Source organism: Poecilia latipinna, unplaced genomic scaffold (assembly GCF_001443285.1).
Source record: "Poecilia latipinna isolate Pla-1442-1.1 unplaced genomic scaffold, P_latipinna-1.0 Scaffold267, whole genome shotgun sequence".
Lineage (NCBI taxonomy): Eukaryota > Metazoa > Chordata > Actinopteri > Cyprinodontiformes > Poeciliidae > Poecilia > Poecilia latipinna.
Window position 1 is genome coordinate 127,645 of NW_015112883.1, and position 19,895 is coordinate 147,539.

Below are 19,895 nucleotides of genomic sequence, written 5' to 3' on the forward strand. Positions count from 1 at the left end.
TTTGTTTTTCATTCAGTGAAGTAGAAATTTTACTCAAGTAGAAATACTTAGTAATAAAATTACTCAAGTAAAAGTAAAAAATACAGCTTAGTAAAAAATGTACTCAAGTAAATGTAATTGAGTAAATGTAACTAGCAAATACCAAACTCTGGAAGCAGGAAGGGAGAAAAGCCAACAGATTTGACTTTTGTTGCAAAGAGGCGATAAAGGCTATAACGCTCCAGTAACATTTAAATTAAATAATATAAAAATAATCCATCATTTTCTGTTCATTCTCTTTGCTCTTATGCAACATTTGTGAATTAACTATAAGTCAGATTAATCAAAAATGAACACCTGCAGTTATCTCTGTTGCTTTTGCACCTTTTTTTATCAAACTTTTTCCTTCCACTCAATTTTCCAATAATATCCCTGAACACACACTCTGACCAGCCAGGTTCTCCAGCAGCGGCCTTTTCCAGCAGCCGGCAGGTCACCAGCTCCTCCCGATGATGGTGTAAGTCAAAGTTTCTCCGTTAAAGATCATTATTCTGGTTTTATATAATGTTTCTCACAGCTTTAGGCCATAATCAGCAAACTGAACCCAAATGAGCACATGAAACGTACCACTCTGCGCTGTGAATCTAAATGAGTTTCACATTTTCAACTGAATTACTGAAACAAATTAACTGTTCAACATGGTCCTAATTCATTGAAATTCACTTGTAAGTGTTGTTTAAACAGCGTTTATGAATGAAGCTGCTGCTGATGTCTTGCATCAAATGCTTCAAATCTTGCATTTCTCCACAAATGCAAGATTTGTGGAGAAAAACTGACGTATTGCACTGTGATAATTATTAAGACTGAGGGAAACGGGAGCAGAAAACATCTTCAGACGGCGTGTTTTTATTGATATGAAGGTCCAGCTGGCAACATGTTGGGATAAATATTACATCAGTTCTGATTTGTTCATTTTTGGTTCAGGATTCACATTTGTGGACGATTATCGCCTCCGCTTTTGGACCCTGTGCAGCTGGAAGGATGTTTGCACCATTTTTTAACTTTAAGACGGTTTTATGATGCACAATTATGACAACAAAATGATTTTCTCAATTACAACCATTAGCAGCTGATTAGCATCTTAAAAGCTAAAATGATACTTGAACTTTGACCTCAAATCCCAGAGGAGTTCTCGTCTGCCTACTATAATAACGAGCAAGGATATTGATCACCCAGTTTGTTGTCTCTCTGTCCGGCTTTCTAACCTTAATACCAGGGAGATGTTTAAATAGGAGCAGCAAAAGCAAATGAGGTGGATCAGCAGCGATTAGCAACAACTGGGTTTTTCTGGACGATAAATTGTCCCAGAGGTTATCGCAATAAATAATAATATCATTGCTTTGAGACCATTTTCAACTAATATAATGGCAGAATAATAATGCAGATGACATAAAATATGCAAAATGAACATTTTATCATTGGAACTGGAGACATTTTTTAAAAATTTTATATAAAATGGATTATAAAGTACTTCTAAACAAAAATGTCCTCAAAAAAAATAAAAAAGGTTAGTTGAGACCAAAGCACCAGACTGAAGACTTTTGTCATCCATGTTTTGGGTGGAATGAGAGAAAAAAGAAATAAGAATAAATCATGCAAACGGATCTCATTTCAGTCAATCATGTTATTGATTATTGCGACAAAACTTCATGCTAGAGTGAAATATCGTCTTTACTGATCAGATTTTGAGCTATTATGACGGTCAATCTGTCAGACAGCAACAGTCTTCAGTCAGAGGCCTCTTCAGATTGATCGTAACACTGACTGCTACTGGAGATCCTTCCTGCTCACAGCATCACCATCCACTGCTCTAATGGTGAGTTCACACCAAACGAAGCATTTCAGCTGCTGGTTTACATTCAAAGTGGAGGCGCACTGCATTTCCTGCGTCTGGTGCGGCGATACCTGGAGCATTTTGAGCGTTTGATCGTCCGTCAAACGCGTCCGACACTGAAATTGAAAAATCTGAACTTTTGCAGAGCTATGTGGCGTAACGGTGAGTTTTACGACATGATCTCAGAAAAATAAAACAACTATGTAGGATAAACTAATCGTCTCCGTTTGCGGTCGTCCTATAATCTATAACCAATCAAGCTGTGACCACAGAGACAGGAAGTGAAAGGATCAGCCAGGAAGTTGGACTGTAGAGCAAGTCATAACTTTTACTATTTGAAAATATTCCCCTGCATTTGAGCTATCCAAATCCATCCAGCAAAAACACTGAGTGACACTAAACATTAAATAAGTGCCAAGTAACGTTAAACATATTTATTTAGATTAAATATGCAGGAGGAAGAGTAGAGGGACACGTACGCCGAGGAGTCTCCTCTCAACGCCCTCTACAGCGATTTTGACGCGTCTAGAGCAAAACGTCAAAGTGAGCACACATCGAACTCGAAGCGTCGGACGCACAACGCGTTTGGCGTGAACGCACCATAAAGAAACTTTATACGAGTTGCAACATTTAATTATTGAGAACAAAAACCTATTTAGCGTGAAACTTTCTACATTGCTCCCTCGTATAGAAACCTGATTCATAAAGCAACGGTACTCCGCTCTGCTTCACAGTTTAGCGTGTCGGTCTCTCTGCTCTCTGCGTGAAGGTGACCTTCACCAGGCGTCTGAGCTGCTTGGGAAGCAGAAATGTAATTACAACAGCGGCAGACGTACAACCGAAGAAATGACAGAGTCGTCACGCAGTTCTGACTCCAACATCTGCTACATGGCCGCCTGGTCGGCTGACATGCTAAAGCAACCCCGAGAACAGCTGATAAGAATATTTTACCCATAATCCCCAGCCAGACTAACGCGGTTATCAACGTTCCTACGGAGAACCAGCTGCCAGGCAGATCCTCCACAGCAGGCGATAAAGTCGTTACAGGGTTAAAGCCTGGAAGAGTTTGGCACAGCGGTGGTAAAAGAAAACAAGATAAAAGGGAAATGTTTGTATATGTATTGTCTATTATTATTAATTTCCTTTAAATTAAGAAATTTGGGATCCCAGGAAGCCAATTATTACCACTTACTTTGGGAATGTCCTTCACTTTATTTGGGGAATAAATAAATTTAACTGGGAAAAACGTCTTTTTGAGTTCATACAATCAACTACTGTAAATATTAAAACCAAATATTTACTAAGAAAAGCGAGTACAAAGACTTAAACCTGATATAATAAGTTTAAATGAATGGTTTGACATCATATGTGTATATTTCTGATGGGAAAGAATCAGTTTCTTAGACATTCAAACAGACGTAAAATGTTTCTTCTCGTTTCTGTGTGAATTAAAAATAAAAAATGATTCTGCACAAAGAAAAAGTAATGAATTACAGTCTTGATCCAAACGACTCGCAGCATCTGAAACGCATTTTAAACTGCATTTGATGTAAATACAGACTTCTGCCTGTTGTACAGATGGACGTCACTCACTGAAATGAACAGACATTTGGGGTGAGGAAGCAGCGCTCACCTCGTACTCGCGGACCACCCTCATGCCGCGCCCGCCTCCTCCGTACGCCGCTTTGAAGATGATGGGGAAGCCGTAGGTCTGGGCGAACGCCTGCGCCTCCTGCAGGCTGGAGATGGGCGAGTCGGTTCCCGGGACCACAGGAACACCTGCAAGCAGGAGGGGAGAAAACCAAACAGTTTAGAAATGAGGCTGACTGAATCTGTAGCGCACTTTTCACGAGTCCTGAAGCTGAACCGTCGTCACCGCTCACCTGGAATAACTTAAGTTTGTGAAAGATCAGGTTTTAATCATTCAAAGCTGTTTACTGACGAATCAACGCTTCTCCAAGGTCCTGTTTTCATACAAAACTCTGATTTCCTCCTCACCTGCTCCAATCGCCAGCGAGCGCGCCTCCACTTTGTCTCCCATCTTGCGGACCGTGTCTGGGCTCGGCCCGACAAACCTGACGCCAGCGTCGGAGCAGGCCTGAGCGAAGTCTGAGCGCTCAGAAAGGAAGCCGTAGCCAGGATGGATGGCATCCACGCCGTTTTCCTAAGACGAGAAGTGAGCTCTACGTTAGTACGGGAAGCTTTGAAATGATGCTACTGCCACCCTGGACTGGAGGGCCGTTAACAAAATATTTTCCATATTTGACCGTTTTTGTTTTTCTTTTAAACGGCGGAAAAACTTCAAGGCCGTCTTTCATTTGACAGGTTATAATTCACACCCTTGACTGGAGCACATGGGCAGATATTACAGACTTTATGCAATGATTTCATCCAAGAAGCAACTAAAATCACTCAAAATCCGTTCTGAACATCAACTCATGGACTCTGAACCAAGTGCGTCTTCCTGACAGCGTATGGACCCGACGCCTTGGAGCGTCTGGCTAGGAAGAGCTTTCCAAACCTCTGGCTGAAATGAAGCGTTTAATTCCAGTTTCCACTACAGACCAGAGAAAAATAAAGAGATGTTGTGTTAATCTATTTATGGTCTAAACAGACGAGTTTTAGAGGAGTTTAGTTTATCTTGAGGAAGTTGATTGAGAAGTTAATTAGATCGTAACATGCGCAGTGCGCTGCACAACTAACGCGGACGCGGCTCCGCCGCTGCGAAGAGTTGAACTCAACATCCTGCGGTTTTAACAAACGGAGCTGAAGACGTTTCCCTCGTCGCGCAAAAAAATCCTTGTAGAAGCGAACATCCGGACCACACAGGGTAGAAAACTGGCAGAGTTCAATGGATCGGTTTGGATCCGACAGATCCAAATGACTGATGAACCAGCGCAGATTTCTCTGCAGATGCGACCAGGAGGAATTTGTTCAGGCCCCAGCAGGTGAAGTGGAGTCGTTTAATTTAATTTATTATAAGTTACTGGGGCCTCAGTCAGTGGTTTTTTGTTAGATGTGTTTCTCTGCTTTATGTGTGATCTGGATTCAGGTTCAACTGGGTGAATATCAACTAAACCGCGCAACAAATGCGGCTGAACGGCCGATGTTAACATGGTTATAGTTTAACGGGTAAAATCTGTAGGACAGATTTCTTTTTATGCCAGACCAGGACACCGAGCTGTAGCAGTACTTATCGGATCACACAGTCCAACCAGACGTACGCGTCATTCATCGTTTCATTTACGAAGCCCACAGCGGCAGCAGCAAAACACCAGCAGCTCCTACAGCCAACTCTCCTCTTCCTCCCTTTGGCCCTCCTCATCTTCATCACCACCATCGACTTCAACGCGCTCCGGTTCAATTTGAAAAGGCTTAACGACGTCACTCGATGCCGTTTCTAGCTCTGTTGGACCATTAGACGTCATTTTCCCAGAATGCATTGCAGCGAGAACAACACGCCGACGTTGGTGTGACAATATTTTACTAAAATGTATAAAAACTCAGCTAAATAAAGTCTATTGTAGCCGTGGATAGAGGTGCTGAGCCGAGGCTCGTGCTCAGACACGGCGCCGGCCGCTCCTGATGGATAAAGCCATCACTGGCGCCGTGTGTGCCATCTGCTCTTCTACACGAGGCGGGCTGTAATTACGGACCGTCCTGTTGCTCAGGGGAGCCGGCGCTGCCAGGCCAGGGGAGGCATGTTGCCACACACAGGCGAGCAGGTTCAAACACCCACACACGAAAATGTGGAGAAGATCGAGATGGAGACGCCGGCTGAAAACGAGCTCAGAGCAGAAATCTCACAGAAGGCACGGAGAGAGACATCGGCATTTCTGTCACACATTAGGAGTGACGGCGCGAACAACAGGTAAACATACGCCGACATTCATCGTGAAAGAAAACAGACACATCTTCCTGGCATGTGGTGGCGGCGCTCCCAGACAGCCGGGCTGATTTAGAGAAATGAGTTGGATGGTGATGCCTCCCTCCGCTTGGCTGGTCGAAGACGGGGAGGAAAGAAAACGAGAAATCGCACCCGACACGAGAGAAGGGTCAGGAGAACGACAAAGAACAACTGCAGCTGGTGCAAAGAAAGGAGGGAAAAAAGGAGCCGATCTGATCGGTGGGATGATAAGCTGCAGGAAATGAAGGTGGGAAGAAAGGAAGATGGAAAACTAGATTGAATAGGAGGGACATGGGAGACGCACAAAGAAGTGAACAAAAGACACAGGTGTGCAAGAGAATGACAACCGGGCCGAGAGCAGACAGGAAGGAGTGTCAGAGCTGACACTTCTCCTCTTTTACAGGTCCAAAAATATGTTTGCATCTACATAAAAACAATCAGATGTGTCCACTGGGTCAGATTAAGAGCCTTAAGAGTAAATGAGTCTAATGAACGCCACGGCTCTGCTGCCAAGTCGGCTCGTTTTGGGTCGAAGCAGCAGCACAGATGGAGTGGTTTTAATATGGCAAGCCATTTAGCATTCAATCAAAAGTCAACAAAAATATCAGCAACATAAACATCGCATATCGACTCAACATTCCATGTATCGATACTTCACTAATGGAGATGGGTAAACTGATACTAAGCTCCAAAGCACCAGTTTGAAATAATCTACATGCTCCAAATTATATTTATTATCTTTATACCTGGTTCACTACTGCCCAAGTTTTTTGTTTCTTTCTGTACGTTTCTTGTTTGAAATAAAAGTTGTTGAGGAAAAAAACAGTATGTGGGGAGAGGAAACTGAACTGACACGCTTCAAAGATGAACCTTACGCTGAATTAAAACAGAACATCCAGGTAAACTAGAGCTTTAGCTAAAGTTAGCTGAGTCGCTAACTAAAATAAAATATGCTTCACCATTGGTGAAAGTGTTCTTGGCTCTCCAAGTCATTTAAAAAGAGATGGAAAAAAAACATCTGAGGTCATGTCTAAGAAGAGATTTTAAATTTAAACCAATTACAAAAGTTGTTAAACTAAAAACAGAAGCTAATAAACCATAACAACCTACAACCATCATGCTCCATCAAACCCATTGCATCCTCTCCAACCATCACCCACGTTGTGTTTGAGTCCACACGTCACAGTTTGCAGCAGTACATGTTAGTAGATGTCCTTTACCTTGGCCACTTTGATGATGTCTGGAATGTGCAGGTACGCCGCCACTGGTGGCAAACCTTTTCCGATCAGGTAGGCCTCATCTGCCTTCTGCCTGCAAACAAACATCAACACGGATGTTAATGTTTCCCTCCACATGCTTTTCCTCCAGGCAGTCGGTCCATAAAACTGCACCAACAGCAGTTTTCTGGCCGATCTCCGATCTTTAAAAAATCCTGACCTGCCTGTTCTGGTCTTGGCTGATTTTACTTTGTCTGAAATGTTGCTAATTATAGTAAAAAAAAAAGTGGGGTAACTGTTAAGAGCAGGCATGACCTGCGGGGCCGGTCAGTCAAACCTCTCACAGGAAAACAGGAGAGGACAGGGGCTGATTTTTGGACCTTTGCTCAGGTGGATAAAAATCAGCTTCACGTTTAAGTATCGGCTGATCACCACTCTCCCAAAATTAAGGAAATCGGCACCGATAAATTGGCACACCCTTAATGAAGGAGTAATGAAATTAACTTTTTTTTTTTTAATCCGCTACTTTTTCCCCCCCACGCTTTGAACCATCCGGCTTGTAGCCCGGTGTGGCTTTTCTGTGGATTTTTCTTCAACCACCAGGGGGCGCTTTAGCAGGAAGTGAATCACTGGAAGTCAAAATTGGAAATCAAAGCATGTGCTTGTTCATTTAGAACAAGCACATGCTAGCAGCAGGCACGATGGAGAAATGTTTTCAAACTCGTATGATGCAGCTTTTAAGTTGAAGGCTGTCGATCTGGTAGTAAATAGAGCCGCTGCACGTACACGAGTCCATGGATCAGCATTGGAGACGCAGGGCTGAGTCCTTTATAGCAGATTTATTAAGTGAAAAACCGAGAGAGGCGGAGATACCAGCGGCTTATATGCACATTTCCAGTTTTTTTAAACTTTGTGGGTGCGGCTTATAGTGAGGTGCGCTCTATAGTCCAGAAAATACGGTATCCATAACTCTTGGCTAAGTGATCTTTACTTGGTTTCTCTACATTTAACCCATTAACTTTGCATCCAGTCAGGATTTCCTGTAACTGAGTGAGAATAAAGATGGAGAGCAAACGTAGAGTAACATATCAACTGGGACTGAACAGGATTTTTTTAGCGTTTACCCTCCAAACAACTCGACTCTTGTTGCCATTTCACACAAAACCCAGCGATGATCAAAGCACCAATGGGAGAACAGAGGCTTCAAACCTTTCTTTGTTACTTGGCGGTTGCATCATTTGGACAAGACATCTGTGAGCGTCATGATTTATTTACCGAAGTCTCTGAAGACGATCGTTACCTGTGCATCTGTCCGGTGTCTTGCTCAGAGTAAACAGCCACGGTGCGAATCCCCAGTTCGGTGCAGGCTCTGAACACTCTGATGGCAATTTCACCTGGGAAAAAATTAAATTAAAGAGGAGCAAAAGTAAATTAAGTCATTCTGCTGCGAGCATCACAAACACTGAGGTTTAAATCATTTAAACCTCAGTAAATAGAAATAATTTTGCTAATTCCAACTAACCTAAAATAAGAAACTTTCAGTCTAATTTAACTTCAGACGGTGAATAAAAATTTCTTGTTTCAACTGTAAATAATGGCGTTTAATCTAACATTAGCTTGCACTTTAATACTTTATTACAAAGCTGCTCAGTTAGAATATCAAGCAGTTTCCAAACCCCATTTCGATGATTTCCAGCAGCCACACATTTCCATCCCCTTCACAACTACGCCCCATTTTGTTCATCATAAAATCTCAATAAAACGTACAAAAGTCTCAATAACTGTGAAAAACTCCATGTGATGTGCAGAGAAAAAATAAGACATTTGAAAGACAGAAAGCAGCAAAACTAAAGAGCCTAGCAGACGTTCGCTGACGGAAACAAAAAAAAAAAAAAAAAACACTCCTTAGCGTTCATCTTGTTGTCACAGGAACCAAACGCTCAAAAAAAAAAAAAAGAAAGCAGCAGAGTTTAGTGAAAAAACAACCTCAGTCACTGAAAGCTGTTATGTTTTGTTCTGTTTGAAGGGGAGGACAGGAGACGGCATTTAAATGTTTGTGCAGCTTTCTTTAAAAAAGAAAAAAAAAGCAGCAACTCACATCACAAAGGGAAAATTAGTGAGGGAGAGATTTATAGAAAAACAGATTAGACAATTTGAATCAGAGTGAAGGCTGGGGTGAAGGGTCCTTTAAAGAAGTGACAATCACAACCGAGCAGCATGGCGTCTTTAATGGAGACGCAGATCAGTTCAGAGGAGACAAAAGCAGTGGGAGGGAGGAGGCAAATGAGGAGGAGTAAACAAGGGGAGTCACAGCGGGGCAGAGAGGGAGACAACAAGTGGCTGGGAGCAAAAATCACATCTGACAAGAGCTGCAGAAACGAGGAGCAACAAGCATGGAGGACAGGAAACCAGAGCGGTTGCACTGGGAGTGATGGGCTGATGCTGAGGACTGTTTACTTAGAGCAGCAGCAGGTCAGCATCATGGGGAAACAGAAAAGGTATTGAACTCAGATGTGTGAGTAAGTTTGTTATTTAAAACGGACCATAACTGAGAAAAATGAAAATTAAAAGGTCGTAGCAACAAGTAAGTATTTGGGTTCAACGTACTATTTTGTCCCAAAACATTGACAAAAATAAATGTAATCTGAGCATTTTTTTCTTCAAACCATCTCGACTCAATCTGGAGATCTCCATATTTGCTAGCATGATGCAGCGCAGTAATGATTTGGTCCAGAGATCAGAAAACCGACGTTTTGAACCCAGAAAGCTCCTTTAGGAATCTGTGGCCAGATGTCAAAAACAGGAGAAAGAGCAGAACCCAGCATGTTACAGACGTTTCTCCTTAAAACACTCTCCAGTTCAGCCTCCCATTGAGTCTGCTTAAATATTAGCATTCAGAAAGGAAAACTTAATGCAGCACATTAAAAATGAAACGATCCCAGAGTCTTTCTGCCTCAGGAAGACAGTAAAAGTAACAGGCTTTTCTTAAATTAGACATGAAACAGCGTTTAATTCAACAGCAACACTTAAACATTAGTGCTGGAAGAAAAGCTTTACCTCTGTTGGCCACCATGACCTTCTTGATGGGTCGGTACTCGGTCTGCGGCGCAGAGTGGGCGGACCGGGACAGGAGACACGCCCTCCTGACGGCGAGCAGGCCGAGGCCGCCTCGCACCGCTGCAAACCTCAACATCCTGACAGGCACAAAACAAGAGCAAAACACAAAGGTCAAGCTAAGACATGGGGAAGAAGGTGTGAAACAAGAAAATCAGTGCTAGCTAAACCTCAACGGCTAATCATAAACGTTAGCAACCACATGGTATTTAGCAGAAGCTAATGCTAAAGTGCTAGCTTCAAATCAAATTATATGCCGTTGGGAGACTACAACTCCCAAACTACTATTTAATTTTGACATGACGCTCTTAGACATTGTATTTATATCTCATCTAATATTAGCGTTTTATTTTATTACTCTACGCTTGATTGAAGTAAAATTGAGAAAAAACAACAAGATTAAGCAGAACTGCTGCATAAACTGTTGAAAATAAGAGCATGAATCTAAACACTTTACTTGAATAATTAATAACCAAAACTTCAACACAGATGTTTAAGTTCATTAAACAGAAAGTTTACAAAACAACAAAGTATGTTGGCACTTTTGAATTTATCCAGAGAAATCAACTTGGAAGCGTTTTCAAAGTTAGCTAAGATGCTAATGAAATCATTAGCATAGCTATTAGCATAAACGCTAAAAGAAAACAAAAGGATTACTTTAAACCAGGGTGTGAGAAACATTTTTACACCATTACAGCTAAATAAAACATTTAGAGCCACAATGTTACAAAATGTATTTTTATTTCTAATATTATAATATACTAATATTTGCCGTCATTTTTGAAGAAACACCATTTTATTTCCGTTTTTAAAGGGTTTAAACAAAGGGTTAAAATAGAGTTTTTGTAGTTAAAATTTCATTCATTCAGCATAAACAGAAAAGGCTGGATTACACCATTCTCAAATATCTGCCATAAAAGTTTAATATTTGACGATTGACTATACAAATTATAATTTTACAGTTTCCTAAAATAGTTCAACATATAATTTTCTACAGTGTTTTTAAATTTTGAGGAAATTTCCTAAAATGTAGGGTTAAAATAGGTTAAAATAAACATTACTGCCATTCAGTTATGGAAATTTAAAAACTACAAAAAACACCATTTGTTACATCTATATTTAAAAACATTGGCTGGTTCCTTATTTTTGCTCAACCTGCTTCACACTATGAATTCTGGGACGTTTCCTGGATTGATTTCTTGTAAGTTTCAGGGAAATGTAGCGAATGTGACAAACGGAAACCATTTATCAAACCCAGTGAGTTTGTTAATCCATCCAGACCGGAGGCGCCTCTTCACATTAATAAGAAGAACAAACATGTTAATTAAAACCAACTAAACTGCAGTTTTTCCTCAGGTTTTAAGGCAACCAGCTGCATTTGTATCCATTTTTAACAAAGACTTTATTACTATGACGTCAAATTAAAACAATGAAAAATAATCCAAACAAGAGCAAAAGCAAAAGAGATCATGGAGATTTGCATCATTTATTGACCAAGAACTTCAGACTGCAGAGAGAAATTTGACTTTTGCAACAATTCAAGTTGATAAACGTTTATAGATTTAATGCAATATTAGCAACAATCCTTGTAATAAACTGATTATTAAAATATATTAAAACAAATTTAAATCAGACTCATTAAATGGAGCTGCAACAAAATAAACCAAAACTTTGTGTAAGAACATTTTCAGCGGTCAGCCATGTTGGTTAAACCTTTAGAGGCATAACATCTCATCGCTCCACATTATTAAAACATTTTGCTTTCACATTTTTCACACGCAACAGTTGGAAGGTTTTTGGCAAAATATATGTGACAAACGTCACAGAACGTAGCAACAGTGTAGGAAACACAAAGCAGACAGAGGAAAAAAAATAAATAAAAACTGAAAAGAAAATATTACAAATACATAATGAAGATCAACATCATTACCAATATCGAGCTGTAACTCCATATTTTTCCCAGATCCAAGTCCTGACGGCATCTTACGAGAAATTGGTTTTTATAAAGAACCACTTATACAAAAAAAATGAGTTTTTATAACTTTTTTTATTATATTTTTATTTTTATAACATTTTAATTTTTTGACAATTTTTTTTAATTGAAAAAAATTCAAGTTTTTTTAATTTGTAGAACTAATTTTAAAAAAAATCTGAACAAAAATATTTCATTTTGAAACAATTTTTAAATTAAAATTATTTTTTTTATTTATAACAAAACAATTTCCTGAATTATACATTATTTACATGAAGGGGGGCAAAAGTCTGGTTCGAGGGCCACTTGTGGTCCTTGTAAGGATTTAGTTTGGTCCTGGACTGCAGATCAACAACGGAGCAATGTTCCCCTCAGTTAAATGAAGTTGATGCAGCGGGGCAGTTTTTACAGTGTTTTCAGGAGGAACTTTTAAAACGTCCATCTCTCCGTCAGGGACAGACGGGGGCATCCCAGGTGCACAAAGAGGCGTTTTCAAAGATCCTTCCTCCCAGAACATTTTACAATCTTCATGCATTTGCAGTTTTTCTTATTTTAAATAAGATTTCTGATCCACATTTATAGTTTAATTGCAACTTACTCTGTTTTTAACGCTCAAATACACATTTTATTTATTTTTAATAAATACAATTATTAAAAATAATGCTTGTTCCTTATTTTTAATAACTCCCCACACTCATCTATATTTTAATTTAGTGTACAGTGTTTTATTTCTAATTCTGTTGATATATAATCTATATCTGACTGAATCTTCAGGCTTTCATTGCTGCTCTTCTCTTCAGAGGTACAATAAAAGTTATTTCTATTTTTAAAGGGAAGCGATTTGGTATTCTGTTTATTTCTGCTTTCATTTTAAAGTCGTACGCAGGGAAACAAACATCCACCAACTTTTCACTCAAAAAGAGCCTTGAGAAAACTCGATATTTTTGGCTGATAAAAGGTTTTTCCATGACAGCTCTCGGTTTTTATTTGCCATCTTGTATTTTTACTAAAAGCATTTTCTGCAGCAACAACAGAAAATGTTCAACGTCTCAAAAAGTTAGGAAACCAGAGATCTATTGGTTCTTTTTTTTTTTTGCTTTGTTTCATCAAAATATCACACGTTTAGCATGCTGCTCTGCAGGTAAAAGGAAAATAATTTTCTAGATTTTGTCTCAAAAGGTTTGAACATCAATGATTTAATAAAATGACCAAACTAAACATGTAGAGGCAGAATTTGTTGAACCAGAAAAATTATGTAGATGATGCATGAAAAACTGAAGTAAAACCAAAACGAGCCCCTTCTCCCCAATTAACTTTTACTATAAAAGCTACAACAGCGTGGCTCGTTATTTTTGACTGAAGCTGCAGGGAGCCGCTGAGCCGGCCTAAAGAGCCACCAGAGGCCTGAAAGCTACAGGACGGCGACCCCAGGGTTAGTCCAAGCAGAACGCAAAAAAAACACGTTCCACAGATGGATTCATGCTGCAAAAACGAACATTATGGGGCCGCTTCCCCTTTAAATAAACAATTCATCTGCACAGAAAGGAAATGCATCTCTTTGTTTCTATAAATGATTTTTGGTAATAAGTTTGGAAAGTCTGTTTTCTTCTAATCAAAACAGGAAAACTGGTGTTTGGGTCGAGCAGCAGAGTTAAGTTTGAGAAGTCAGAATAATGATTTTAAAACTCATTTCTCAAAAGCAAAATTGTGAGATGAGGTTTTATTTTTCAAATAAAACCTTTAAAGTAGAAACTAAAACTTCTGCAGTTTGATTTTAATAAAGGACAAGAGCTCAGCTGTAAAAACAAAGCGCAGTCCTGGAACGCGCAGGCCGCGTCTTTCCCTTACAAAACAAAACTTTACTCTTTAGTTTCAATCTAAAATGGAAAATGTGAAGATAAACAGGAGAAAAGCTGATAGTTACTAAATAAAGTTTCATTTTGCTTTAATAATAGAGCTGCAACTGACGTATTTCAGTAATCAGTTATTCTATCAATTATACCTACGATTAATCACATAAAAACTTTGGCACATTCTGCAGATTTTTCATTTAAGCCTTTTTATACTAGAAATTCAGCAAAAGATGCAAATAATTAAATTATCTTTTTAAATGATAAAGATTTACTGCCTAAAATGTGATGCAGCTTTTCCTTTAGTGTGTCAAACAAAGGATGCATCTGCAGATAAAATTTACTGCCAACATCAAATCAAAGTTTATTTGTGCGGCACATTTCAGCAGCTAGACGGCTCGCATAATAAAAACAGAAAATTATAGACTTGTAGAGAAAACACCATACAGTCCACAACTGAACAGACATGATGAGTAAAATCACATCAAATCATACATGTTGGTCAATGTTTCAACATTTCTTCTCAACAGGTGAAAATCTCACATTTCTGCTCTTCTCAATACAGTGTATGGCTGATCTGTTGATTGGTTTTCTATGTTTTTATATTCTAGATTAGCCTGCATCATGGTTTTTTTAACATTATATTGGTTTTTTATTTCTGTTGCTCATTTCTGTCCACTTTCTGTAATCACAGCTTAAATTTCCTACTTGAGGCTTCACTAAAAGATTATCTTATTAACTGATTAATAATTGGGCAGCAAAAGATGCTCAACGTTTTTTTACTAAATTCAAACCAGATGAAGATAAAACCCGAGTTACAAGTACAACATATTTACAAACTTTATCTTAAATGAAAAATGTATTTGTAGTTTTGGCTTAATTACTTCTCTGACTGTTAATTTCAGCAAATGACATTTCTTTTGAGTCTGTATACTCCAGTTGCTAAATCATTCCAATTATCAATTCATCACCATTAATCCGATTAATCGTTTCAGCTCGCCGGCCACCATCCAGGCGGTTCGGATGTGGTGGCTGCAGCCGGCCGACGACCAGGAAGTAAAGGATGTTTGTCAGCAGCAGGAGGTCAGAGGGACAAACGTTTATTACAGCTGACAAGATTAACGAGCATTAATGAAATGCGGACAAGGCTGCAGTTCATGTTCCGCAGATTTATCGACCATTATTTAAGATCTCATTTTTACCTCAACAGCCAAACTGTTGGGTTTATCAGCCAAATGGTAAAATATGGGAGTCCGTTGCTCTCAGCAGCAGATCTGAAGGCGGCGTCCGGGGCTGATGCATCGCTTGCACTCTACAGCTTTGGCCGTTTTTTATTCCTGCACAACCTCAATTCACAGCCACCAAACGCACAACCAGGGCAGGGAAAATCCGGTAACACTTTATTTGAAGGGGGGTGAATAAGACTGTCATGACACTGTTATAAACATGACATAACACCTGTCATGAACATGAATGAGCCTTCATGAATATTTATGACTGTTGTCATAAAGCGTCATTCGGTAAATTATGACACTTTTAATACAAAGTTGACATTATTCAAAATGTCTTTGTTATGACAACTTGACATTAACCAAGAAATCATTAATGTTTAAACTTTATCTTTAATAACATAAAGTTACCTAATTTTTAAAGTGAAATCAGTAATACTTTTATAACAAATTTATATCAGTGATGATTTCTTGGTTAATGTCAAGTCTGCCAAAACTTTATTGCTATACTTCATATTATTTTTCAATTGTATTATATGTCAACAATTTCATTATTTAAAAGTGAAAAAAGCAAATAAAATAGGCAACAAGAGGTTAAAAGCACCAATTCATTTGTTTTGATTAGCTCCCCTAAAAATCTTGCTTAAATTAGAATTTTTTTTTTTATTTTTTATTTTTAAATCAAGAGCGTTTTTCACTTATTCTGAGGCTTTTAGCACTAAATGTATAAATCAATTAGGCTTTGGGATTTTTAGAGCTTGGAGTCAATTATTTTAATTAAATTATGAGTTTTCAATGAAATCGGGGCTGTTCAATTTGTGCTTCAATTATGATTTTGGTCCCAAATAATCATAAAAAATTATGCAATTCACTTCCCCCCCTCCCCCCCACAATCTACTTTCAAGCATATTCTTATTCACTTCAATGAGCAATCATGTTAAATGATTACGGTTTAAACACTGCCCAAAATGTTGTAATTATGATTTTATCCCCAACATAATAGAGTACCTTTAACAAGAGGGAAACTTGCTGGATTAAAAGGGGAAAAACTAAAATAAATTGACTATTTTTTCCTCTTTCAATTAAACTGATCTCCTTTAAAGGTCAAGGCAAGCTTCTACATAAAAGAGCGGTGCTCAATTAGCTGGTTTACGGGTTTTACTATAAAAACACTGCTTAGTCCAGCGAAGTGGGAAGACTCTGACAGTTATCTCACCCAATAAAATGATTTAAAAACAGGAAAAAAAGGACAGTTTTTCCAAGAAGCCATTAACTGATTTTCCTCCTGACATGAAAACCTGAATCTACCAGCTGCAAGTGGGTCTAATTAGAGACGACAAGTTTCAGGTGTGATTGTGGTGGGTTTTTTCTGACAAATTACCCAACAACGAAGCCTGCAAATTACACAGAACTTTAAAACAAAACATTATCGCATCTTCAGCTTGAGTTACAGCGATAAAACGAGGTTAATGTTCGAGTTTGAAGTGAAATAACTGAATGGGAGGTGGAGTGAGTTCAACAAGTTTGTCCTGTCAGTAAAATATTATATAAAAAAAAAAAAACACGACGGCGCTATTTTCTTAAACAACTTTTTAAAAAAGGTGTAATAAATGTGAATATTAGGGGGGAAAGAGCAGAGAAAAGTGGGAAAATGTTTAAAACTACCTCAACCAGTCGCTCAGCAGCTCATGCAACGCGCAGCCACTTTCATATTCAGAAAATCATGCAGATTCATCACGTCTTCTTCTGGGCTGACTGCGAGACACAGCGCCTCACTAGTAGTCTGTTGCTGCCACCCTGTGCTCAAACAGCGGTACTGCAGCTAAAAAAGGCCACGTTTTAGAGGTGACTGCACCAAAGTCTAGGTCGTATTTAATTTTTTTTTTTTTTTTTTTTAAGTGAATTCACTTGTCTACCTACTGGGTTTTAAATCTGAGTTTGCTTATTGTTGTTCTTTTAGCAAATTATTGTGGACCAACACTGTATTTTTTGTTTTTTTCACTGAACACCCTATTTATTGGATTTTTATTTATAAATAGCTTTTATTAAGCTTTTTTTTGTGCAACAACACTTATGAAACACTAAATCAAATACACTTAACGCAAACTGGATGACATTAAGGAAAATAAATAAGTGACTTTCTTTCTGTTTAACCCTTTAACTGGCACTGAAGACCAGACTGCGGTAAATAAAACCACTGTTATATCTTTTTGGACTGTATATGTGACTTGACAATGCATCCAGGCCACAACAATACACTTTTTCAACACAAAAGCAACAACGTGACACGGTGAAATAGATACAGCTTCCCAAGGACAGAAGAGAGCAGCAAAGAAACTGCAGACACCAACTTTAAGCCTTTAGTTCCTGCACTGCACTTTTTAGAAAGGAAAAGTTTTACTGAAGCGAAAGTTTCATTTCTCTCAAGAACAACTCAATCCTCTTCTTGTATGAATGTGAATAATTATCAATAAGCATAATCAGCACCTGGATAAATTAACTCTAAACATATTTTAAAAGGAGCTTAGGTAAACATCATAAAATCTGATTTATATTTGATATTTTGTTGCAGGTATCAGGAAGCTCCCATGCATACTGGAAACACCAAACCAGAAAATTAAACATCAAGACAACATGGACGATCTCTGCAGTGACAAGAACGCAATGCAGAAAGATGTTGAGCCTGCACAAAAACCTCTGCAGTGACGTTACGGTGACGTTGTCTCACTGGCTGTGTTTCAATTAACCATGTTACTGCCTAAATTAGAATTACGAAAATAAATTCACTGGTTGGAAATTTTAATTTTGAAAAAACCCAAGTTTTTTTTTTTTTTTTGATAAAAACTGTTTTAACATTGGTGCATTTCACAAAACAGGAACACTTTTTTGCATCATAAGTGTCGGGTGATCAACAACTGGATGTTACTGCTGGTGGAAACGACATACCAGACGACGACAGGAAGTGATAAAATGAAGACGCCCCACCATGATTTCTAATGACTTATCACGTGATTTTAATTTGGTTTTCTATTTAATGGAAGCGCCACAATTGCATAATTGTGTGTTTTCCAATATTAGTGAAATATCAAAGTTTTGTAATAAAAACACAGCTATCGTTAGCATGTCAAACAATCTAGAAACATGAATGAAAAATAAATGTTTCGTGTCATTTAAATTTTTTGCATAATGTTTTGGTTTCTGGTCCCATAAGTCATAAAAAAAATCTAAGTTTTGCTAAGTTACAATTTTTAAAATGACCACAAAAAAACATGTTTATAGTTGAAAATGTCTCTGAGCATATAAATCTTCTTAATTTTATCAAATCTGTACACAGTTCTTGTGCAGAATACAGATTTGCTTTTGCCTGGACATTGAAATCTTTCTCAGCTTTAGTGGTTTCTTTTATGGCTTTGTGGGAACCAGTGGCAGCGTTATATGATGAGAAGTGAAAAAGATGAAAACGCCACCAGTTTGCAGCATGGCAGATTTAATGACGATTCATTTAAAATCTGTTCTTTCATCTCTGATTCTTTTTGATCTTCAAGCTATGACAATCTGTTCCCCTGCAGAAGGAAGAGATTTCATTACAGCTCATTATTAATATGTAAAGTTGTGCTTGCAAATTCTGACTAATTCAAACAATGTAGTTGGTGTCTCTCTGTCTTTCCCATTAACGTTTACAGTTATTTATGACCCACATTTCTGTTGTAAACTCTTGAAATCCAGTATTCACCTTCTTTGTTGCAGTCAAGGTTAGTTTAGGGTAAGCAAATACAATCAAAGAGTGAACATGATAAGAAAAGAAAGATCTTTTTCATTCAATCCCCAAAACATCTGCTCAAAACTCATTTTATCCTCTTCCTTGTTTTTGTCTTCTACTTTCTTTTCTTCTCACTTCCTTACATAAAGTGTATGAATGTAGCAAGAGTTTAATGTCTGAAAATGAAGATAAGAATGAAGTTGTGGTTTGGGAAGAATCCTCATTATGCTCTGAGGGTTACAATTTGAGTCATTTTGGTTTTGGCGCTGAAGCGTCAGATCCCCCATTTAAATCCTGACAAATCTGCAGACATTTTTGTTCTCTGCAATGGATTTTAACGCAAGTATCAAGAGGGAAACTTGCATTTTGTTTGCATGCCAACTTTTCACTCTAACTGTGTTTCCATTGACGTTTCAAAAATGAATTCACTGAATGGCTGTATCAAGATTGGTTTATCTCATAAAACTGCCATAGAAACATTTTTCACATAATCAACAACTGGATGTCGCTACTGGCACAAACCCTGAAGAAGAAGACAACAGGAAGTAGCAGGAAGAAGCATGTTTAATGTCTGAATGTCCATCAGTTAGTGACCATAAACACAAGCACACTTTAATTATGCAGCAAAAATAAAACGCTAACAAATCCACAAAGCATCAAGACGTTTTGGTTCTAGACTTATAGACAATGCTGCAAGTTATTTTGGTTTATATTTGTTTACAATTGAAATATTGAGTCGTGTGCAATAAAATGACTTCATATCTATAGGATAAATTTAGAGCTGGACAATAAATCAACAAAATATATATCCTAATAGACACATTATACATATTCTATCTATATATTGATAGAATATTCAATAATTTAACTGCATTGGTGGAATCAACTGACTCACTCACTCTTTGGTTACCTAGCAAACCAAACTCCTAGGTAACCAAAGAGTTGCTAGGTAACTCTGTGGTTACCTAGCAAC

At 38.3% G+C, this 19,895-nt stretch overlaps 1 protein-coding gene across 2 annotated transcripts in view; it reads right to left on the minus strand.

The window, feature by feature from the left end:
• Window positions 1–19,895, minus strand: part of LOC106947987 (pyruvate carboxylase, mitochondrial-like) — a 75,004-nt gene that overhangs the window by 44,164 nt on the left and 10,945 nt on the right. The window contains exons 1-6 of one of the 2 annotated variants that reach the window (XM_015033374.1): window positions 16,828–17,142; window positions 10,055–10,191; window positions 8,298–8,391; window positions 7,001–7,091; window positions 3,872–4,037; window positions 3,507–3,652 (exon numbers count right to left, since the gene is read on the minus strand). In XM_015033374.1, the coding sequence (XP_014888860.1) occupies window positions 3,507–3,652; window positions 3,872–4,037; window positions 7,001–7,091; window positions 8,298–8,391; window positions 10,055–10,190 (633 nt within the window). In that variant the 5' untranslated portion in view covers window position 10,191; window positions 16,828–17,142. Of the gene's footprint in view, window positions 1–3,506; window positions 3,653–3,871; window positions 4,038–7,000; window positions 7,092–8,297; window positions 8,392–10,054; window positions 10,192–16,827; window positions 17,143–19,895 lie in introns of those variants that run through there. The other variant, XM_015033373.1, reaches the window with a different exon arrangement.